The sequence below is a fragment of the Prinia subflava genome, chromosome 18 (assembly GCF_021018805.1).
Source record: "Prinia subflava isolate CZ2003 ecotype Zambia chromosome 18, Cam_Psub_1.2, whole genome shotgun sequence".
NCBI lineage: Eukaryota > Metazoa > Chordata > Aves > Passeriformes > Cisticolidae > Prinia > Prinia subflava.
Window position 1 is genome coordinate 1,575,316 of NC_086264.1, and position 24,235 is coordinate 1,599,550.

At 43.5% G+C, this 24,235-nt stretch overlaps 1 protein-coding gene across 20 annotated transcripts in view; it reads left to right on the top strand.

Annotated features, from left to right (window-relative positions):
- CAMK2D (calcium/calmodulin dependent protein kinase II delta) overlaps positions 1-19,261 on the top strand; it is a 121,912-nt gene extending 102,651 nt beyond the window's left edge. For 17 of the 20 annotated variants that reach the window (XM_063414948.1, XM_063414950.1, XM_063414953.1 and 14 more), the window contains 6 exons: positions 938-986; positions 11,632-11,707; positions 12,303-12,397; positions 12,988-13,216; positions 16,673-16,719; positions 17,247-19,261. In XM_063414948.1, coding sequence (XP_063271018.1) covers positions 938-986; positions 11,632-11,707; positions 12,303-12,397; positions 12,988-13,216; positions 16,673-16,679 — 456 coding nt within the window. In that variant the 3' untranslated portion in view covers positions 16,680-16,719; positions 17,247-19,261. Of the gene's footprint in view, positions 1-937; positions 987-11,631; positions 11,708-12,302; positions 12,398-12,987; positions 13,221-16,672; positions 16,720-17,246 lie in introns of those variants that run through there. The other 3 variants (XM_063414963.1, XM_063414964.1, XM_063414951.1) reach the window with 2 other exon arrangements.
- The last annotated feature ends 4,974 nt before the right edge of the window (positions 19,262-24,235 follow it).

A 24,235-nucleotide genomic window follows, 5' to 3' on the forward strand; every position in this document is an offset into this window, starting at 1 on the left:
ATTCAATACAATTCCAGTCCTTTCTTCTCTCTCAGATAAAAACAGATCAGTTAATATTTTTTATTACTGAGCTGCAAATAAAAAAAGTTTTACTTCTCAAGAAAGTATAGAGATAAGAAAAACCATCTAGCTTAAAACTTTCCAGCTCTCTGTAGCTGTTAGATTTGACAGTGCCCTGTTGAATTTGCCTATTATATTTCATGTTTCTGGTAATCAAGAAAGACTGAGATACAACATCCTTGCCTTTTAAAGTGCCATGGCTTAAGAATAAACTGTGTGATAGATGAGTCATTCCTCTGCCTGTCCAGTTGGCTGAAGAATATTGCTACAAAGATGCCTTCGTCTGTCGAAGTTCTCACCATACATTCGTCAGTTCTCCATCTCCTTAAAAAAAAAATCACAAAAATGGGTATAAAAAAGAGATAATCTGATCCAATCTGCTTCAGATCACTGTGAGACTTCATGTGAATATACATGCATAAGTTACATGAGCAGGAAATCAGTTGTAAATTGTAGCTTGCAGAAACCTGCATATTTAGAAGATGGAATTGGAATGGAATGACTTATTTTACACAGTTGGTTTCATCACTAAGCTGAAAATGGCAAGCTCTCCTACTTGGCTGAGGTAATCCATACATTTCAGATGGACTTTGTATGGTTGGGTGTTGAAGAAAAAGCCTTTCCTGTACATTCCTGTGAACTAAAAGCATCAGAGTTCAGGAATTGTGTTTGTGTTCCCTCTGTGGAGAATGGCAATGTTTGACATCCATTTCAGGTGGAAATGTCTCAATCAGTGTGTGACCATTTGTTTGTGAATGACATCCCACCCCGCTTCAAGGCTTTGCATGATTCCTGTGACTAATCCTGTCATTTTCCGAGGCGTGCAAACCAGGCTTGGCTTGTTTTGTGCAGTCGACTCATATTTACTTCTCCACAGGAATCAACAGAGAGTTCCAACACGACCATCGAAGATGAGGATGTCAAAGGTATGATTTTACACTTGAAATCTTTGGAGAAGCAGTAACGTGAGTTTCGTGCTTGTGTTTCAGTAGGCCATTAAACACAGAAACCCCCAGTGTATCTTACGAGACAATAATGGTTTTCCTTTTTTAGAAGAAATTACTTTTGATGTGTTTCAGACTTAACTTTAACTTTTCAGTTCCCAAAACACCATTTCCCATGATGTTTTGGGAGTAAGAGTATAAAGTTACTGCTTTTATACTAAGATATTAGTTCCAGTAATAATAGAAGTAGATTACAAAAGTCTAAGTCAGTGCTTTGTAGCTTTTCGTTAGTTCATGTTTAGCACGCATTTGTGTTTTGGGTTTGGTTTTGGTTTGTTTTTACTTCATGTCACCATTTTTGTTTTTGTACTGTTCAGATGCCAGTGTATTATTTTTGGTTTCCTTTTGTTCTGTCCATACACTTATTTTAATCTTCCTTTATTCCTTAAAAAACTGACATCAAAACTTTTTTTATAAACTTAGTTTTGTAGCTTCACAGATAATATTTCTGTTCCCATTCTTCCCCCTCTAAACTTTATGCTGTGATACTACACATACCTACTGTAATAGCATTATGTTTTAACATGCAAAGGGTTTGAAAAAGAGGGTACTGGGTTTGTGTATCTCTGATTCACAAAAACGATTGGCTCTTGGCCTCAGAGAGCAGTGGTGATGTACAGGTGAAATACGGGCCGGAGGTGATAGTAAGATACAACAGGGAGAATCAGATGCAGCACAGCGGTGGTGGTGTGAGTTCATGAGAAAGGAGAGAACAGTTTCAGGGATCTGCAGCTGCTGCATTGGAAAACACAGTGTAATTTACCTTTCATCATAACGCTTTGTATTTCTTCCTTTGAACTGTTTGGTGTAGTTTAACAACTGAGCTTATTAAATGAATAATTTAATTATAGGGCCTCTGTGTGATGATGTAACATAGTGTTATTACTGTAGGATTTTTAGAAAATTCTGTCTGAGGCTTAGCACACAGAATTGTACCTCAGGGGGATACAATTATATGAAAAAACAACAATGAAGGTACTTTGCCTAATTCTTTTATATGATTCTGCAGTATCATAGTTAAGGGCAAGTCAGACGGCCACAACATACGGTATTCCCAAACCAGGAAAGGGGATCTTGCAGTAAGCACAGGTCTGAGGAGCAGGATCCTGTTTGTGTCTTTCCCTGCACAGTGTACAAGGATTTCATTTTGTTTATTTCAAAGACAAATCTAATCCCCCTCTTATTAATTGCTCATGAACTTGCTTGGTTTTCACTTTTTAGTATTCCTCTCGCACTTCCCATCTTTCCTCTGGAGGCTGTTGTTCATGCTGTTTTATTATAAATTAAAGCTAACAGTGCCTCCAGGGTCTAATTTGTGGAATGATTCAGGGAATAGGCAGTCCTGCAACCTTGACACCTGTTATAAGCTCAGGCTTCCTGCACTAGCAAGGCACTTAGGAAGATTATTCCCCCCACACCAAACTTGACTCCTGGATGTATATTTTGTAGGAGAACAGTGAGAGTTGTTCTCTTGTCAGCAACAGCCACTGGAGATAAAGTGCTGGTAGGGACAAATGGAGTTCAGAGGAAGGAGGGAGAATTCCCCAGGTCCCTACATGTGTGCTCAAGATGACTCAAGATGTTTGTCACCACGTTTGGGATGCAGAAGGAATGTTTTGCACCTTAGGTGATACAGAACGTTTGAAACCTTTTTGCTTTTCTTTGCAGCACAGAGTACAGCACGGGGAGAGGCTCTGTCCTTGCTGGGAAGGAGCAGGGGCTGTGGCTGTGGCTGAGCAGCAGTGTGTGTTTGTGTCAGTGTGTGTTTGTGTCGGTGTGTGTTTGTGTCAGTGTGTGTTTGTGTCAGTGTGTGTTTGTGTCAGTGTGTGTTTGTGTCAGTGTGTGTTTGTGTCAGTGTGTGTTCATGGCATTGCAGGGTGATCACACCTCCAGGAGCGGCTCCGCAGAGCCGTGCGGGCTGCTCCTGCTCCCGGGGTCCCAGCGCCGTGCTGCTCCACAGGGCCAGGCCCGTCCTGCCTGCAGCCCACCCGGCTGCAAACGTGCAGCTCTGCACCGAGGGCTTTGTTGCTTTGTTCCTCGGTGCTGATTCACCTCTGTGCAGAGCTGTGCCTCTGTTACAGGGCACGGCCTCCCCAGCACGCCCGTGTCCCGTGTGCGCTGTGGGAGCTGGTGCACGTGCACGTCTGTGCCAGGTGTTATGAACGCTCGGGTTCATTAAGACAGGGAGCAATTAAAAATGTCTTACATCACCTGTCATCAGTGTATCCTCAGGATCAAATTCTCCTCCTGTCTGTCAGGGATGCACAGAGCATTCTCTTCTCGTGTCAGGATCTCGGCTGGTTTTCACTTCTGAAGGCAGGTGTTTAACTTGAAGACAGTAAAATCAGGCTTACTTTTCATTTTTTATCTACCAGAAATCTCAGTGTCTGTAACTTTGCCTTGTTTATCTATACACTTACCTCTTTTAGGACTGGAACATATTTCTTTTACTAGAAACAGTGCTTGCCAAAAAACAGTGAGCTTTAATAACTCAAGCAGTAAGCTAATTATATCATTTGAGTCTGAAATGAAGCTGTAGTTCAGGTTCCTTGCTAAAATAAATTTCTGACATTAACCATCGAGCACGGGCTTATCTACATGACAGTGATCCCTCCTAAATATGACAGGAGTGGACAGGAAGAACATGCTGAGGACTGGACTGTAGGCAATGCTGCCTTCTGGGATTGCTTGTGGGGTTTCTTCTTCCTGTAGTAATGAGACTAGAACTGTTGGCCAGCATCTCTGTGGTATGGGATTGATTTTTCAAATAATGCAATGGAATAGCACCATTATTTTTGTCCACAGATTTTCAGAAAGGTGAGTTGTTTAATTTACCAGGGAGAGGAGATCTGGATTTCTCATGGTGTGTTTTTACCCTCGGAGACAAATTAACAAAAGCATTAGCAAGAATGATATTTGGCAATGGGGAAAACTGGTGAGTTGTAAGGCACTTACAAGTTTGACAAATTGTGATTTTTCTGTGCTACTTAATACATCTGGAAAGTACATTGCTTTGAAATATTTAATATATTTGTAATTCATTTTATACCTGTTGGCCTGATTTTATTTAACATCAGAAAGAAAGCAGTTTAAACTACTTCTTTTGGAATATACATTCCTTAAAGATAATTCAAATTTGTAAGAACAATTTTTCCAAAGCTCTTTCAAAGCCCTCTGTATCTAAGTACAGGATGCAGGGGTAAATCTGCGCTGGCATCTGAACAGAGTCACTCACACCCACGACCTTTACAACTGTTCTTTGGCACCCACACTGCCCCTGAAAGTACATCATTAACATTGTTTGTGTGCTCAAATTTTCTAAGTTCTTGCTGCTTCTAATTAAATGATCATTATTTTTCTTTTGGCCTTCTTTTTTTCTTCCTTCACATGTACTTGACCCTCACACAGCTTTCACAAAGGAGGAGGACATGGAGAGGTTGAGTTCCACCCACCACTCCTCCTCTTCCATTGCTTCTTCATCCCACTGGTCACCACCCTTGCCGTGCCCCAGAGGCCGCTCCTGCTGCCAGTGCCTGCTGAGGAGTCTGATCACACTCTACCTCTTCATCTTTGTTTGTTCATATGTTGTGTTTCTTTCCATCAATTCAGCGGGCAAGTCTATGAGAAATGCAAACTCAGAGAGTCAATCGCTTGAGTCTGAGCTCTCCCACTCCACTCCTTCCTCTGTACTATGTAAGTTGAGAGACTCATCTGTCCGATGATCTCCTTTGTCTCTCCTCTTCCCTCCCCACCATCGGACAGAAGCTCAAAAAAGGTCAATGCTGTGATCTGCCTGATCTAGGAATGACCTGTCCTTAGCCTGTACAAAAGTAACATTTTTTAGGTATTTTTTTCTTGTTATTAATTGTAAAAATATTTTCATCAGCTGTAGCAGCGGGATAAGTGTGTCTGTATTTCAGAAAGCTGTATCTGGCAGGAGTCCTCTTCGCAGTAGTTTTCAGCTTAGGGAGAGAGATTTGCCTCACCTCTTGCTTGGATCCTGGACAGGGCCTCAGCATTAATTACCTGTTGCATTTCTTATATCGAGTTCCTTTCTTGAGCATCCCCATTGATAAACCAGCCTTGAAGCTGCCGTGGCAGATGTTAACTTGCAGCATTGATAGGACAAGTGGGAAATGTCTTCCTCTGCTCAGGAGATCTGTAATGATCAGTGACCAAGGAAAGGAAATCGCCAGTGTTAAAATAAGAGCAGAAGGGCACTGTGTTGGTGGCATGTAAAAGACCTGGGAAGAGCATCTCTTCATTGTAAATGAACTCAGGAATTCTTCAGCCATTCCTTAGAGGGACAGGACCTTGTGAGCTGAAACAGGGAAACGACTTCCTGGGAATGAGGGTTCTGCTTGCAGGGTTCTGATCCTGCAGTGAGTGGCAGGATGATTGCACTGGTGGTAAGAACAGGCATTTGCACGGGTAAAAGTGAGACCCAGGCAGGCCCTTGGGAACATGGGCTGGGTGTATTTGGCCTGAAGCCTATTTTAAACATGAGTGGAATTTTTATTAGGCTCAGCTAATGCAGATGAGAGGAGCCAGTCGCGGAGAGGATGGGCTGTCTCTGCTCACAGCGTCGGGAAATGCCGAAGGCGTAGCTTCATTCTGAGGGGCAGCGTAGGCTCTCATATATGGGTGAGTGTGTATCCAACTGGGAGTACAGATACTGCCAGCACAAACTGCCCAGAGCTCGGGGAAAGAGAGGAGTTGATAGGAGAGATCTGGGCTGTGGAACACAGAGAGCTGACGTGCCATAAGGCTTTATTCCATCCACACAGTATCCTTCACGTGCCCGGCATTTCCAGATCTGAATGCTGGTGGCCTCACGTGTCCTGTTTCTCTGAACTAGTTGAGTGACTAGGCAGGAGCACAGTTTAAATAAAAATATACACAGCAGCCAATCTCGTTAATGTCTCACTCATCAAGACTTCAGACACCATTTCTGGAGACAGCAGCCAGATTCCATGACTAAAGTAATCTGTTGGGAAACCATAGTGCAGTGTCTTGTAAGTGCAGTGACCATGATGCAGCTTTGACCTGAGACTGTAGGTGATTTGTCATTAAAAAATAAACATTTGCCAACATTTGCTATGCTCTATAAATATTAGTGTAATTTTTTAGAACAGTCATATAAAGAGGGAGCATCTTTAGGCATAATTTATTCCATATAAATAAAATATACTGTGTATGGCATGTGACAAGTTGCTTAACGTTAATTGAAATAAACACATTAATTTTGTTGGATCTGTTTTGTCAGTACAGGGTAGAAAGGCTCTGGGATAATTTTTCAGATATTTGCCTCCATAGCTAAAGAATTGAATTTTTTTTAGGGCAGTAGCAGGCTTACCAGGTTTCAGATAGGTGGAAGATACCAAGTAACCCTAATAAAATTTTGCAGATCATCCATCCGTTTCATAATTCGATGAATCAGAGCGAGTCTTTGGAATCGACAGGCTCTAGGAAAAAGATGTACATGTGAGATGACAACTTAGATGTTTTAGTCCTTATCAAAGTTTAAGTGTGGGTTAAGAGATAAGTGCTGTTGTTCTGTACACTGAATCTTGATAAACATCTTAAATGAGAAGTCCCCTGGAGCATACCTTGTCATCTGATGGTCTAGGTGGGTTTTATGTAGATCTGAGGCCCAATGAGTCGCTTATTCATGCAGCCTGTTCTTTTATTTTCTTTTCAGAAATTATTTAATCAGAATATTTGTGGCAGAAATTGTAAGAAAAATTGTCAGCAGAGAATTTTCAAATGCTGGTGTCATGAGAATCATTTGCAAGAACATGGTGTGATGTTTAGCAGACCATGCTGTAAAGCTGAATGAAATCTGGTACATCCTCACAGCCAGAACTTGTTACACAACACAGGATAAAATTTCTAGTATCTTCCTCCTTCTTTTCAGACTTTGCTTATTTCCAGAGCATGGAAATAACTTAACTGGCAGTGTGCTTTCCATCTAGCTGGTGTTTGCTGGGACGATGTTCAGATGGGAAGTGAAGCCGGGTTCCCCTGCTGTGCTTCCCTTTTAGCAGACCAGTCTCACCTCGATACCAGCTGTCCTGTTTTGAAACAACAGCAAAACAGGGAGCATTTGTGCCCCTGGATTTAACTGTCCTCCACAGTGCAGATATCTGTGTTTGAGCTGGTTGTCTAGACTCCCTTTAGCCGATGCAAATAGGTCAGATGAGTCACACTTGTCTTAAAAATCTATTTTAGGATATGATGAATTGTGCCCTGAAAGTGCTGATGTCTCTCCCTTGCCTGTAAGGGAGGGGAGCTGAGAGAACAAACTCATTTGTCTGTACTTATACGTGTCCAAAATGTTGTGAGGTTAATCCAATCCGAGGTGTACCGAGATCCGTAGTTAAGAGTACCCAGCTGAAAAGTTTTGAGGGTTTTTGCCTTGAGAAACAATGTATGAGCAAGTCAGAAGCAAATTATTTTAATCATCTCCCAGTGCATGTGGAGACAAATCTGGAGCAAGGCTACCTTGTCCTTCTGGAAAGGTGCTTCTCTCGTAGCCATTGCAATGCAGTGATGGCATGGGCATCTGATGGCAGGAGAAAGGTGTTCAATACCTGCACGAAGCATAAGGTGGGCTAAATTATTTTTTCACTGGTGTCAGTTTTTAAAAAACTGATGGGTAATACGTTGGCCAGTGAGTTACAAGGGCTCTTGTGTGTCAAAAAACATGGGAGTTTAAGGTACAGATATTTGGGAAGGCTTCATTTTCACATATCTACAGGTCATTTTTATGCTGCACATTCTGTCTGCAATCAAAATACCAAAATATTTGTCATTTCTGTGTGATTCTTGTAGGTTAAGTTTATAAATATTTTTTGGGGCTACAGGAAGGGAAGAAAAGCTGGAGTTCCCTGCTGGAAAAACAGTTTTTCCTGCTGTTTTGTATTTTTGTTTTCCTGTGATATTTGATTTCACTACTTGGGGAACTGCTCCTGGTAGGTTGAAAGTATTGATAATGTTAGATTCTTCTTGCTTAAATAGCATTTCTCCTCATTTTATGTTGTTTAGATCTTAGTGTTAATGGTGGTCTTTAATTTTGAAAGATTATCCCTCACCTGTAGCTGAGCAAGGAAAAGAGGTAGTGAAATATAGGTAGAGATTAATGACTCATTTAAAGTTAACATATGTGCTACAGCAGTGCTGAGAAAACATTTTATCCAGTGATTGGAAATGTTCTTGTTTGTTCTTTTTCTTATTGTTTGGTCTTTTTATAGCTCTTCTTCATAATATTTTTGTTTGAACTGCCTTTGTGTTAGTCATATCCCTACTCACTTGCTGAAGCAGGGGGTTATTTTTCTGAAGTGCTAAACCCCTATTAACTACCTTAAATCCTCCCTAGGAGGGAGAAGGTGCTGTTTAGGGAGCAGGGCCGGGCTCTTTTCTGTGATGTATTTACTTCACCCGTTCTCTGAGCGAGGAGTGTCAAAGCCATCATCTCCTCCACACAAGTGTGCTATGTCTGCAGCCTATTTGTAGTTTTCAGGGAAATGGCTCAGCACCTTTGACTTGTCAGCAGTGTTCTTCTCTCACACCTCAGTTGTCTTAAAGACACCAGGTGTATTTTTGTTCGGTTATCCTTTGTGTACACAGCATATAATTTTATGCTGTGGAAAGCCATTCTCATATTCTAAAAAACTATAGATGGGTCAGGCTTTACTTTTTGAACTGACTTTCACCACACTCTGGGAAAAGTAGCTGAACCAGTCTTACCAGGATCTCATTACAGTTGTCAGTTTTGTTTAGGAAGTTTAGTTTCTGTAGCTTTATTTAGGGAGTCCTGACTGCACATCAAATGAAAAGTATAATAGCATGAAATTGCCACTGTACATCAAACAGCATAATTGTCCTAGAATTCAATACAAGCCAAGTTTACTGTTGGGTAAAAAAATAAATAATGAAAAAGTCAAATGCAAATGGTGATTGTAAGTGACAGTTGTCTGGCAGATGGGAACTGGCCAGATGCCTCTTCCGTAATGCCTTGTGTTGTCCTCGTATAGATTGGAGTGTGTATTTAGATGAAAAAATAAATGGAGTTATTGAAGAGCACATGTTTCGCAGAGTCCATCAAACTCAGAATGAAAATTTGGTAATTCTCTTACCCCTCTAAGAACTGCCAATTATTTCTGTCAGAAGCTGTCTGCAGTGGCAGGACACTGTTCCTACCAATACCACATCAAGTTAGTTTATCTCCAGTGCCCTCCCTATTTCATCCTTTGCACTAAGGGTAAGTGCAAGGAATTGACTGGATGCACGTGGCCACCAAGTCACAGCTGTATTTTCCTTCTGCTGCTTTGCCCTTTGAATTTTCTACTTGTTGTACTTTGGTTTTCCCATCTCCTTTCTCTTCCTTTCAGGTTAAACCTCTGCTTCATTAAACAACGCAGCAGAGACACTTTTGGTCTCTATTTGTAGTCTGGCTCCCTGCAGCCCCACAAATACCCACATGAGAGGGCATAAAAGCTAAAAACAATGAGGAGAAGATTTGTGTAAAATCACAGTGGCTCCTGAGTATTTGAATCAGTCTTTGATGTCTGTTGCTATTTCACACTGCCTTGTTCTTGTATTGATGAGGGTCAGGAACGAGGAAGAGTTTTGCACAGTAGGATAAATCAGTTCTGGAGCTCCAATCTCTGAATTGGGCTCCATCTCTCCCTTTGGCTCAGTGCCAGTGAAACTGCATATCAGATCACTAAATAGGAAGAAATGTCATTTTCTAATATGTGTGTAATTGTGTGTCGCTGAAAGGTGAGGGTGGCGTAGTGGCTTTCATAGTTTCATGCAGTGCTTGTAATTTTGTAGAAAAATTGAGGGCTGAGTTGAAAGGCAGATGATTTGGCAACATCTTCCTCCTGACAGTCTGCATTGGGAACTGTGAAGTCTTTCCACAAGTGCTGGCACCAGTGCTGGAGTTGGACAGTGATTGATTGGAGCCAGTGATAAGTGCTGTAATCTCCTTTGCCGGCTTTGCTGGCCTCTAGAGCTTCCTGATGGATGTGTTTCACATCCATGGATATATCTGCAGACACAGCTCTCCTGGATGTTAGTACAGCCCAGAGAAATTTTGCTGGAACCACATTATGTAATATAAGTAGCTTCTGTCAGAAAGCTCCATGAAAACGTATCTTCCACTGCAATTTCATTTTGCAACTAAAACCAGGAAACGCAGCAATCTGGCAGCACGGTTCAATTGCTCCCTTCCGGGGCTGATGTGGAATTACATCTTGTGTATCTCAGCATCAAAGGTACCGTGGTAAAACTCAGCAAAGGCATGACTGATGTTCATGAAAAAGGGAATAGTGCCAATTGTCGTGAGCAAAGTGACAATGAATTATGTGTCCATGCAGTTTTGTGCCTCTTGTGTGTGGAAACTGCAGTACTGTTGTAGACATATTAATTGCCTATATCGTTATCAGCTAACATGAGCTCATGATTATGTAGCAACTGATCAGAGATTTTTACCTCATTTCCCACTGTCTGATTTAATGGTCTGTAATTTCCTCGTCTCTGATTGAGATGTGTTACTGGGTTATTTAATCAAATCCTTTAGCTCAGCTATGTGTATGTGAGATGTTGCATGCAGATCTGGTAATTTCCTCGCTGCACGAGGTCTGCTTGTTCTGGATTTCTTTTTGCCAGCCTTCTGTAAGGCTGCACCATTATTTCTGACTCAGCCATCCCAGCACTTGGCTGGTGCTGGCAATGCCATGCAGTGCCCATAGTCTGGCCCATGTTATCTAAACATAATGGGGGCATTGTTGCTCTCTTTGCTAAAAGTCTTTGTGCTTTCCACAGTCCTTGTGAAAAATAAGGCAATTTGTGCTTGAAATGCTCTTAGCCATAGTGCTAACAGTCAAGGGCTGCTCACAAAAAGCCTTGCTAGACCTTTATATCTATTTTTTCACCACCACATTTTTCCTTGCTGGTTTAGTTTTGATCCTTTTCAGCTGGATGCTTTAGGGGTGCACTTAGGAAAAGGTTAACACTACAGCACCGGTTTTGAGCACAGCACTGGAAAGTTACTTTCTCTGTGTGCTCCCCAGCATTTTCTTTTGAAGAACAATGTGACCTTTCTCTGTACTTTCGGTTTCAACATTCCAGGCATGTTTGTGTTAGTGGTCAAATCCATGTGTGGGGTTGTGCTGGGGAATTACAACTGCTGCTTGTACAAGAGAGCTGCTACAGCTGGGTTGGCTGTAAAACAATAATCAGGTTCCTTGAGTTTGAAGTTTATTTAGAGTTGGGGCTTGGTTTGTTTTGCTTTTTAAGCAGCAGATCCTTCAGTGAAGGAAAGATAATTAGAAATGTGATAGGGAAGTGGATTGATCTTGACGTGTGTTTAATTTCCTTGTGGATGCAGGAGTGCACTGAAGGGAAATCAGTGTAAAGCAACAATGTCACATCATGTCCTTTGGTCGTAGAAAGGAGGAGAGATGGCTGTTGTGCCAGCTGGGGAGTGACAGGATACCTGTCAGCTGTCACCTTCCACTTTGCTTTCCTCTGTTCAGACTGGGTTTGTATCTCTCCCCAGCTCGTAAGCAGGAGATTATCAAGGTGACAGAGCAGTTGATTGAAGCCATCAACAACGGGGACTTCGAAGCTTACACGTAAGCTGCTCCTTTTGGAGGGAGTGAGGGGAGCTGGGCTGTTGGACACTGCCTGTGTAAATGTGCATGTTCGTGTGTGAGTGCCTGTGCTTGGAGTTCTGTACTGCCAAAACGCCCTCCCAGCTGCCCCAAGAAACCACAAGATATGTGCACGGCTGCTGTGCCCTGGCTTCACACATCGCCAGCTCCAGAAGAGCTGCTAGTATAACTCCAGTGTCGTTAAAAGGAAATATTTAAATCTTGTTTACATAATGATGTGATAAAAAAAACCATAAAAATACCCCGCATCGCACAGCTGCAGTTTTCATCGTCACAAGTAAAAATTCCTACTTGTAATAACATTGACTTGTGGGTCTTTTTTTGGTCAGAACGTGATTTATATGAAATGCGGTCCACTTCAAGTAAGCTGCCAAATTTACTAATTGAGCTGAAACCAAAGCTTCATGCTTTATCCTCATGTTTTCTGTTCTTTCCCAGTGTGATAACATGAGTAGGTGAAATGTTTGATAGGAATGAAAGAAACAATTAAAAATTATCTCCAAAGTTGTGATCCCTAATCACATGTGCTCATTGCAGAATTTCCTCTTTTCCATAGAAAAATCTGTGATCCAGGCCTTACATCTTTTGAACCTGAAGCTTTGGGTAATCTGGTAGAAGGGATGGACTTCCACCGGTTTTACTTTGAAAATGGTAAATATTCTCTTTTCGTCTCTGAGTTTGCATCTGTTCCTTGTGATATGTGTCTCTCATGAGCTTTTCGGTTTGGGAGTTAATTGACTTGGGCAGGGGCAGGGAGAATTTTTTTTTTTGAACTGTGCTGTAGGTGTTTTTCAGTCTGCTGCTGCTGCTGTACTCATTCACACATCACAGGGCACCTCAGAGGGCAGAGCAGAGTTTCAGGTATTTGCAACTAAAAAGTCAAAATAAAGAACGAGTTAAGATTTGAATTATTTTAACTGAAAATACTAGGTACAAATGTTACTAGACACAACGGTGAAACTGAAATGTTGGGAAACTCCAGGTGGTGCCCTCCACTTTACTTAATCCATATAGGTACACGGATTAAACACATTTACTTATTAAATAGCGTGTAATAAGTGATTGTGCTCATTCTACAAAGTATTTCAGTTGTCAGGTGCGATTAGCATTAAACCCTAATTATGAGTTTGTGTCTGCTAAGCCTGAGATTTTTCTTTGTAAAACGTGTTGGCACGAGTTTTTTGGCTTACCCAGAGCACATGTGACTTGTCGTGCGTGTCCCCCGTGCGTGTGTCTCGTAGCTCTGTCCAAAAGCACCAAGCCGATCCACACCATCATCCTGAACCCGCACGTGCACCTGGTGGGCGAGGACGCGGCGTGCATCGCCTACATCCGCCTGACGCAGTACATGGACGGCAGCGGCATGCCCAAGACCATGCAGTCCGAGGAGACGCGCGTGTGGCACCGGCGCGACGGCAAGTGGCAGAACGTGCACTTCCACCGCTCGGGCTCGCCCACCGTGCCCATCAAGTAAGGGACAGCCCCGGCAGCAGCGCACACCTGCCAGGCACACCACGGGCTGTGGCTGCCCTGGGCCTTGCAGACTGCGAGCCGCCCTCGGGCGGCGCCGCTTCTCGTGCTTGGTCCTTACGTACCATAGCCACTGGTGTGCATGGTGTCGGTGTGAAGAGTTTTAAATAATGTGCTTTTTGGTTGTTGTTTTCTACTGTGATGCCCACCCTGAACTGACAGCTTGAAGAGCAGGAGTGTGTTTGGATGTAGAACTTGATAGAAGTCTCACAAAACAGGATTAGGGAACCTGGAATAGAATTGCTGGAAAACCTGGAAAAATAAGAAGCAGTAGGATACATGGAGCTGTGAGAGCTGACCAGAAAGTTTCAAGTAAAAATGTGTCAGTATTGGAAAAAACTGAAATTCAACTAGTATTTAGTGTGATTTCCAGCCACCTCTAGTTTCTCAGGCATAGGTATGTTCACTGCAAGTTGGGTTTGGGCCAGTTTACACATTTGCTGTGTAAATTGAGGCATGCCAGTACCTCTCACGGCTTCTCTCTTTCCCCACGCTCTCTGTGTGTAACTGCTGAGTATCCCCTGTGGACAGATGGGACATCCCGTGGGACAGCCTCGCCTCTCTCCATCAGCATTTCTGTGCTGTTCCTGCAGGCCCTGCCACGCCCCTGCAGTCAGGCAGTGACCGCGCTCCTTGGGCCACGTTGTCACCAGGGTTGATGGCAGCACGCTTGTGGTTGCAGTAACAAGGTTAAAGAGTCACGGCTTCCTCAGGAGGTTCTGCTCAGGCCCTTGGCTTCTCTTCTTCTTCGACAGCTTCTGCTAACGAGCCCAAGCCTCACTGACTTGTGGTTTCCCAAACAGGCAGCACTGCTCCAGGCCTGGCTTTGCTCAGTTGTGAGCCCTCTGTGCAGGATACGGTTCCATTTGTGTCAGGTGTCTTAGTGTGGAGAGTGGCTGAATTTCCTGGCGTGAGTGGTAAGGGCTTGGGTTTCATCCTTTGAACTTCATCACATCTCGTATTTTACTTCTTGCAACACTGTTCTCCTACATGAAATGACACTCCATGAAGTAAGAAATAAGGTAGAATGAAGTGTTGAACTCTATGGTGATGATTTTGTATTACTTTTTTTATTTAGGAAAAAGGAAATTTTATTACTTAGTGATAACTGTTTCATTTCAAAATGTGAAACCGGTGGGAACAGGCACGTCGTTGTCCTTTGTTTTTGACATTCCAGCTGCACTGCCAGTGTTTCAACAGACAATATTCAAAGAGCAGTTACAATTCCTTGAGATGCAGTGTTAGGTAAATCTTTGAGGTTTTCATAAAGGAGTGTTTGTCAGGGGATCTGAGCTGGGTGTGTGTAGAGCCAGGAAGCCCAAGTGAAGCAGGTTCACCTGGCCCACTGCACCCTGAACAGTCGGTGTTTACAGCACAATTATATGAACTGGACTAGGGAATCATTTAGTCTTTTCCTCTGGGTTTTTTTCACTCCTCCGTCTTTTTGGGAAGGTACTGCAGGAGCTTCTTTGTCGCTGCTTGTGCTCTCTAATAAAAATAAGGATTTCTGGGACTGCCAAGGGTGGAAGGAGAAGAAAAATCACCATGGAGTAATGGTTTTGAGGTTGCAGGATGGTTTCTATATTGTTGAATGTTTTTAGCCAATGGGGTCAGACAAAGGAGAGTTCAGGATTGTGAGGGGTGTCCAAGCTTAAGGGGTCACAGAGGAGCCTTAGGGCCGAGCTTAAGGAGAGGTTCCCTGAGTTAGCAACATAGCCCTGCATTTATAGCACTGGTAACAATATCACACAAACCCCATAACCAGCTCTCTTCTTGAATTCAGAGGAGGTTTTTGGACTTGCTCCTAACACTGTTCCAAAATATCATTGGTCTGATTTCCTTGTTACTTCCTTTCCAGTGTAAAATTTAGTCATCTTCAGTTTATCCTTGGTTCTTCTGTGTCCCTGTTGTTCTCCTGCGCTGGTTGGGTGTGTGGGCATGAGCTGATTTGTAGGAAGGCTGAGCAGATCATTCCCACCTCCGCAGGGTAAACAGCCAGTGCTGCCCCAGACACTTTGTCTGATAGGATCTCCATTTTCTTCTACCTTATCTCCTTACTGTTTTTTTTTTGTTTGTTTGAGGTTTGCCTTTCCATTAGCTTGGCTTCTTCTCAAATGCTCTGTCCAGTTGTGGTCAGGGCTTTATTGAATTCCCCCATGTCTTTCTTTTCCCTCTGTTCTGGCACGACTTTTGCACTTTACTCATCTGCAGCGCATCTGAGACAGCCACGTATTTATCCTCAATTCTCATCTCCAGTGAATACATAAAACTTTTACAGAGCTTTGCACCTCCTGTTATTCCATGTAATATCTTTGGATTACCCAGCTTCCAAGGTTATTTGGTTCTCCTTGCACAATGCTCCTGTTTTCTTTTCTTTTTTTGGTGCCTCCCACCTAAGTGTCAGTAAGGTACGTGAGATCAGTCCTGCTGCTTGTGCTCAGGTCTAGTGAGTGTCCTCTAGGCTGACAGCTCCCCTTGCAGCACCAGCACTGTCAGTCTTTGTTCCCTGTCTTCTGAAGTCTGGCTGGGAGATTCCCATGTAGCACCAAGCTAGAATCACCTTCTACAACCCATCCTGAACATTTTTACACTGTCCCAAATTTCACCTCTGCTTTTCCCAGTCAGAGCAGCAATAATTCCATTTTGGAAAATTTGAGAAGAAATTTAATTAACAAATTGTTCTAGTTTAATCCTTCCTTTATTTAAAGTGTATGCAGTCTACAGCTACTTATTTAATTATTACCAACACACAGTAGTTAATAATGGCATTTCCATAATAAAAAAGTATTTGACATACCATGTCTGAAGATGAATTTCAAATTCAAATCTAAGAAAGTTGCAAAAACGATTAGAGCTATGATGTGCTTCTGCAGACACGGTGTCCTGGATGATGTTAGATCAGTTGCTGCAGGCACAGTAGCTTCCTTGTTTTCAGGACTACAGGAAGGAGTGTGCATAAATCTAAAGATAGAACTGAGCTCTTTGGTAGCTGTAGGTATAGGGAAATGTCTCCTTGTGGCAGAGAACTTACTTGAAAAAGGATATGAGCACAAAGATGTATTTAGTCTATGAACAAATTCTGTTTGTAGTTCTGGTGTGAGTGGGCTGAGGCAAACCTGTGTTTCTGCCTCAGTGACAGGAGTGAGGGTATTCTTAGGGACCTGTGTTCTTATGGACCGGTGCTGATGCGGTTCTGCAGAGCTGTGCCTGCTTGTCCTGCAGAGGGCACCTGCCCAGTACGAGCACTCCGAGGGCTGCTGGGCTGGAGGTGACTCCCTAACCCAGCGTCAGCCTCAGTGAGGCGCCTGTTCCCTCCCTGGCCACAGCTCACCCCGTGATAAGCGCAGTGCCAGAGCGCGGGAATGCTGAGTGAGAGTCTGTTCTGTGTTTGTGCAGTGCCTAGCGCAGAGGGATCCGTCACGGCTCCAGCCCTAGATGCTACGGTAATACCAATGATGCTGCAACCCCAGCTAGCTGTGCTTGCCTCCTGCTCCTTTCCCTTCCTGCTCTGCTTTCGGCTCTGGCATGCATTGCATGGGAATGACGCCTCATTCTCCCTTGTCACTTGGCCCAATCTTGGTACAAGAGCCTCAGTCCGTGGCAGTGCCTGCGATGTCCATGCTGGGGAAGCTCAGTTACACCCAGAGATTCATGGCTGAATTCCGCCCTCCCTCCCTTAAGGAATCCCTTAAGGCATTTTGGCTTCCTGCCTCAGTTTCCTTTTTTATTTTAACAGCCTCTCTGGCATCCTGTAAAGATGGAAAATGTATGTAAACAGGTTTGAAAAATAAAAGAATGCCTTGCCTGAGTGGAGGTTTTTTCCCTGGTTTTTTCCCAGTATCATGTTAAGTGATCTCGACAAGATGGGTTTTTTTAATAACATTGGCTAACACTTGAGCATGTGTTGTTATCTGATGGTGATGTTACCTCAGTAATGAAAATCTCTCTGTTTTTTTCTCTTTCCTCCTAGCTAAAATCTCAGCGGTGCCGCTCTTGCATTTTGTGTACCCAACGCACCTGGTTGATTACCATCTTGGCCATCCCGTTCTCTTCATGCATGTTTCTGAGTGCATGAAGTTGTGAAGGTTCTTCATGTAACACATTTGTGATGCACCACGTTGCTGTATATTCCATCTGTACACTGTTAACATTTCAATGAAGGCGATGTTCCATGCAAATAGAGAATAACAAGGCGCAAAAGACAAAAAGAGAGATTGGACCGACAGCAGTAGACACACGATACATTTGTCACTTGCTCCATTTATGCCAAGTTTTGACAGACAACTTTAAAATCTCTCGTGTTTATTAAAAAAAAGAAAAAAAAAAAGAAAAAGTATATTTTACCTTCTTTTTTTAAGAACTGTTTTTTGACTCCTCCTTTTCTCCTGAGTCCCAGGATTTTGCTTTGGTTCTGGTAGGAATGGTTAGGATTTCCGCTGGCAGCTCCATTACTGTAAAACAGATTTTTTTCGTAGATGGACAAAATCACTGGTGAATGTGGAAGTGTTAGTATCTTGGCTTTGGACCAGCTGCAGCCTTCTTAGTTTATTAGTCTGTGTAAACTGGAAAAATCTCCTCATTTGCTGGCTTGGCCACTCCAGAATTAACTGTCAGTGTTCTGGTGAGTCAGCAGCTTCTGTTTTCCTTTTGAGTCCTTTTCGCTTTCTTACTTTGCTTAACTGAAAAGTTCTGTTGGATGGTTAAGCAAAATTAAAAATTGTAAGGATCTAAGTGATAATTGAGAAGCAGTTTTTGAGGATTAAAATGGAAGGAAAGAGAAAGATTTTTATCACTTTTAGGATGTACTGTAATTTTTTTAAGGAGGCTTTAAAAAATATAACGTGGGTTAATGTATATACCAGTTGTGGGGGTAATATACTCGAGAAATATTAGGCCTTAAAGCTGAGTATGAAGAGTTTACTTACATTACACTGCTGCTCTTGCTTCTGTGGAGGTGAATTGCGGAGACCCCGGTTTTTGATGGGACCCGAGCGCTTTTGCACAGGTTTGTGTCTCCCCCTCTTCCCCTCGCTCCGCTCTGGTTTCTCGGGCGCCCCGGCAGCGTTGGGTGTCGAGGCCGGCGATCCCCGCAGCGATCCCGACAGGTTTGGCCCAGCTCCGGGCCGAGGGAGGGACGCAAACTTTACAGCAGGGACTAGCTCTCCTTCCCTCCCGTTGCTGTAAAAACACACCCTGCAGGAATTTCTGTTTCCTCCTTTCCACGTCCCGGGAAGGGCCGGGCTGGGCTGTCCTGCTCTCCCCGCGTTCTGTTAGCAGCAGCTCCTGCTCCCCGCAGCGCTGTACAGTGCATGGTGTCTCAGTCAGTGTCCTTTTTAGCCATCCAAAATTTACTACTCGGCAGCCAGAACTTTTTAAAATGGGAAAGCTTCCTAATTTGTATCATTTCACCTTTCTGTGTTGGTTACTAATCAGAAGCAGTTCTTAAACATGTTGATGTTGTTACTAGTGGATGTATGGTAGATGGACTTAAGCTTCTCTGATAATTACTACATGATTTTAACAATATATATTTAAAGTAAGCATCTACAATAAATGTGTTGAGCCATATTAACCTGCCAATGGGATCTGTGAAAAAAGTAATGGCCTCATTTTTTTTTCTCATTAATTTCTTTTTTTCTTTTTTTTTTTCCTTTTTTTTCTTTTTTTCTTTCTTTTTTTTTTTTTTTTTTTTGTGAAGCGGCTATAAGTGGCATAACTGTATTTAAAATTAACAAATTAGGTGTAGGGTGTTTTTTTTATACTTCTAACATAGCATGTGGTGTTGACGTATTACTGTAGACCAAGTTTGTCTTCCACACCAAGACGTGAGGAAATTGTGATTTGTTCTCTCCGCCACAACTGAATTATACACTTCTGTCATTTTGGAACACTGCAGTTTACCATGGGACACAGTGTACATATTTCTTGCCATAATGGTAAATGATTGATATATTTAAGGATTAATAAATTTGTGATTTCTGCTGACATTGTGCTTGTGTTTTAATATCCCAATTAATTGTGATCTTTGCGGTGGAAAATGTGTAGTGTCTGTTTGAATTAGGACACCAGAGGCACAGATGCACTTTCTTAGGAGCTGAGTTTTTGGTTTGAAGATACAAGTGTTGGCTGTTGTGGTTTGTCCCTGGATTGGTTCTGAAGTGCCTTTCCCGGGCCAGTTGCACTCTGCCCCTGCTCTGCTTCATTGGTGCACTGTGCACATCCCTTGTGCTCATAGGGCCATATTTAGGAATGTTTTAGGTAGTCCCAACGTTTGTTGCTTCCTTGCTGTGTTTCATATTTATGCTCAGCCTGTAATAAAAGACTCTTTAAGAGCAGTTATTGTATGCTATATAATACCATAAAATCTATGTAGTAATATAAAAACATACATGTAGAAATATAAAATGCATTTATGTCTATATATAATTAGGATTTAAAACAACGTATCAGTTTAAAAGCTTACATATGTGTCTGTGGTGATTTCAGGCTGTCTTAGACCATGCAGAGCCACAGCTGAGGACAGACTTTTATACCAGCAGAAAGGAAGGACAGAGGAGAGGAAACGACTTGGAGCTCTCCTGGGTCAGGGAACGCAGAGCTGGAGCAGGGCCAGGACAGCGGAGCGGGAGCAGCGGCGTTGGTGTGGCAGGGAGCCAGAGCCTGTCCTGGGCTGGTCACAGTTCCCGTGCTGCTTCTTGGGTGGCATTTAGAAACAAAAAAAGGTACTCAGGAGAGAGCTCAGGGATTGGAATTTTCAGTAAACCCCAGAGGGAGCAAAAGCGGTTTGGTCTGTTGGGAGGTCTTTTATTTTGTCATATCACTTTTACCTACTGTTTTTGTTCATTTTTTTCCAGTGAGTGCTATTCCAGAAATCAGTTTGATTTCCATTTTAACCATGCTCCTGCATAAGGCTGTTTGATAGCAGCAGAATTGCTACTGATTTCAGGTACACAGAGAGGTCAGTGGATAAAGCAAAACATTCAGCAGGGGCATGGGACAACCCATTGCCTCCACATCAGACTGAAGATTTGGGAGCGGGCAGGGTTGGGGGGCTGGTTTGGGGGTTTTTAATGGTTGTTCTTTTATAGCACAAATATTTTAATGTGCTGCCTCCTGGTGGCTTTGTAATACCGTTTCTGTGAGGAGTGCACAAGAAGAGGCTGTTTGTTCCGAGCAGAGGGGAACCCAGTGCTTTCATTTATTCACTTTTTAATGTGAGTAAGGAGCACAATAGTTCAGGGCCTGAAAATTACCATTTCCTGGGTCTTGAGTATACCCTATACATATACCTGAAGTAATCAGATTGATTTTTTTTCCAAAAATGGCCTCCCAGGACACACTGAAGAAAAGTGACATCTCCTAGGGCTGTGTATTACATCCAGAGTTCCTTGTGTCTGGGATTAACTTTACTGTTTCTTCAGTGAGTTATTAATCCTTGGTAATTTATCATCTCCTTGGGCTATTCTCTCAGAAAACAGAATTACTTCATGCTTCTCAGGGCTTTTCTTTCTTCTTAAGTTTGTGCAGTCATACTTTATACATAACCCATCATAAGACAACACCATTAGTCAAAAAATTAACTGTAGTCATTGATCCGAATTGCTTCAGGAGTTTCAGCTTCTTTCTTCCTTAGAGATTATTGGTGAAAGACAGATGTGGGTGAACTGGAGTTCAGTGCTATGAAGTCCAACTGCTAAAGCCCTGATTCCTGCAGGGAGAGCTGTGGGCTGACACCCCTGTACAGGAGAATAGGGAGGTTTGGATGCTCACAAACGGGAGACTTTGTAATTCTGCAGCTGATCCAGGCTTCACAGGACAGGAGAGCTGCACAGAGTAGACCAGAAGCCTTCCCTCCCTTCCCCTCCCTCTCCAGCACAGATCCCTGAGCGGGACGGGTTGCAGGATGTGCTTCCAAGGCAGGCTGCATGTGGAAGGAGCAGGCAGGAATTCTGTGTGCTCACATGCCTCAGAACGGCTGTGCCAGGGCTGCCTGTTCCAGCACATTCTTGTCCAGACCCAGCCCAGGCCAAGGGCACCACAGACAGTAAGTTTGGAGAAGAACATCTAATCTGAGTGTGGGGGAAGAAAATCAGTGCAAAAAAAAAAAAAAAAGACAAGCTGATAGAAAACAGGATTTCCCAGGCAAAGAGATAGAAGAGCAGCATTTCTGTGTTACAGCAATATCACCTTCTTTCTTCAAAGCTGTTGCCAGAACCCATTTGCAGGGCTGGACCATCTTAGGAGCTAGTTAGGAATTAGGCCTGTACTTTTTCATCACAGTGACCTCTAAGTAGTTAACAATGTTAAATGGCTGAATGTGACAAGTGGTTGAGATAGGGTTGCTTCCTTAGAATAGCAAGGGCTGAGTGTGTGTAGCCACCCTCTGAGAAGTTGTGTTAAATTGCAGCACAGCACTTGTCAGGAATCTGACACACCTAAGTACAGCTGGGGGCCGTGCTCCTACTTCTGCTGTCCTCCTAGGGCAGCCCATAAGGGAAAGGTGCTGGGGCAGGGCAGGGCAGGGCTGGCAGTGTCTGTCACCGAGTCCCCTGCTCACTGCCACGTAATTCCCAGCAGGCTGGTGCAGGGGAGAGGGGAGTATTTCATTAATACACAGCCCACTGCACTGGGAGAGAGCTCATGGCAAACACAGCAGCCCTGGGGAAGAAGAGATTGCTCAGCTTCTCGCCACTCCTTTTCCCACCCTGCTGAGGCATCCAGGGCTGGCTCCCAGAGAGGACAGCTGCCACAGGACCTTGAGCAACGCCAAGGGACCCTGCTAGCAACGGCCACCCTGAGGTAGGAGCCTGTCCTTGGGAGCCACACAGCTCATTTGGTAAAGATTTTGCTGAACATTGGTACCTAAACACAAATCAAACCCTTGGTAGGGAATGGAGAAGAGAGTGCTCCCAGACACCCACCTCTGTCATGTCAGAGCAGGACATCAACTGAATTAAACATCACAGAACTGATGTTGTGTCCTGTGCACCAAGAAGAGGTAAGTGCCAGAGCAAGAAGCAAGAGTTCAGTTTAAGGTGCTTGGGTGTGTTCCTCACACAAAACAGGCACCTGAACATCTACTCCCTAAGTTCAAGGTGGTGAATTCTGGGGTTTTTTTCCTAAACTAAACTTTAGAGAGTAAAGCAGGAAAGGGGCCATGCCAAAATTTGTCTGCCTTGTTCATTGTAGTAAATATAGTTATGGAAAACATGAATGAATGAAGTTTCTCAAATGGATACCTCAGCTCCCAGCAAGTCTTTACAAAGAAAATCCCAAACAAACACAACAAGTATTTTTATAAGTCTTGTTTATATCCCACTAAGTTATCAGAGTTCTAAATCATCAAGCCATTGGATCACCTAACCAAGATTGAGACAACCAGAAGCTGTAAAGGTGCACATTTCCTTTTCCAGTAGTTCAAATCAATCCTCCAGCAGCACAGGAAGGCCTATGGAATTTAACCTTATGGACATTTGCACTGTCATACAGACATTCTTTTGGGTTTGATCGAAATAAGATACTTTAATATAATTTAATAAATGAGAAAGATGGTTTATTACAGTAATTTGGAAATGGAGTGGAAAGATTAGTGAGAGGTAATATATGTCCCAGGTGAGTAATTGACAGCTTTGCATTCTTCTCTCCTAGCAGCCTCTGTGTGAAACCCCCACAGATAGCACTCCTTAAATCACAAGAGAATGTTTGGGGTTGGAAGGGACTTCTGGGGATCATCTAGTCCAACCCCGTGCTGAAAGCAGGGTCACCCAGAGCAGGGTGCACAGGTGATGTCCAGGCAGAGCTGAACATCTCCAGAGCAGACCCCACAGCCTCTCTGGACAGCTCCTGGCCGTGCTGTGTCCTCCCCAGAGCCCCTTCCCAGCAGTCAGGCCCTCGTGTGTGTGGGTGCATGGAGCTGTTCTGCCTGAGCTGCAGGACCCCACACTTGCTCTTGTTGGAGCTTCCCTGAGTTCCTCTCCAGCCTGTCCGGGTCTGGCTGAGTGGCAGCACAGCCTGCTGGCCTGGCCTGCCCTTTTGGAAGACTGGGGTGACATTGCCTTTCCTCCATTACTCCTCCAGGACCTTCCAAAGCTACACCTAATCAAAGATAAATCTAATCTTACTGAAAAGTTATTCTGAACAGGATTTTGGGCACAGCAGAGCACCTTTACACACAGTAAGAGGGGCCAGTAGCATGGCCAGCCTTCTGTTTGCAGGCTTTGTTTCTGACCCTCTGGGTGGCCTCAGGCTGCCTGGAGGATACGATGTGGCAATTCCCATTCCCAGCCCTTCATGGCTTTTCTTTGTGTGGGCAATGTTCACAACTTCACTCTAAACCCTGGAGAACCTGTGGATTCAAGGGTTCTGTGACAATGAACTAAATTACCTTCTCTTAAAGACTTAAATATGCTCTGTGTAAGTATTTTGAAGAACTTGGCAAAATTAACTACTGCCCAGCATCTGAGAGGGTGTTGGCACATCTCTGGGGGGTCTGGTTGTGGAGGCGCCCTTTCAGTCTCCTGTTGGGACCAAAGCTCTGTGCATAAATAGTTAAATTCTCTGTGATAGAGCCGGATAAGCACAGCAGCACCAGGCTGATTTCAGGGCCTGGATTTAGATCCACTGACAGGGATCAGGGAGACATAAGGAGGAAATTTTGCTCTTTTGCATTCAGGCCAGGAATCAGAGCACACATTCCTTGTGCAAGGTCAGTGCCATAACTGCTGAGTAACTATCTGAGGCTGCTTTTGTCCATTTTTCCACTGAAAAATAAGTAGGGAAGGATCTAATTTTTGTTTGGATGCAAATGGTCAAAATGATCAAAAAAAGGTCAAAATCTGCCTGACAGCAGCAGGAAGGATCCCTTTCCTTGTGCATCTGTCAAGTGAAGGTGCCCCAAAGGCTAAAAAATGCCAAGGACTGATTAACAGAAAGCTGAGAGCGAGAAACATTACAAATCTC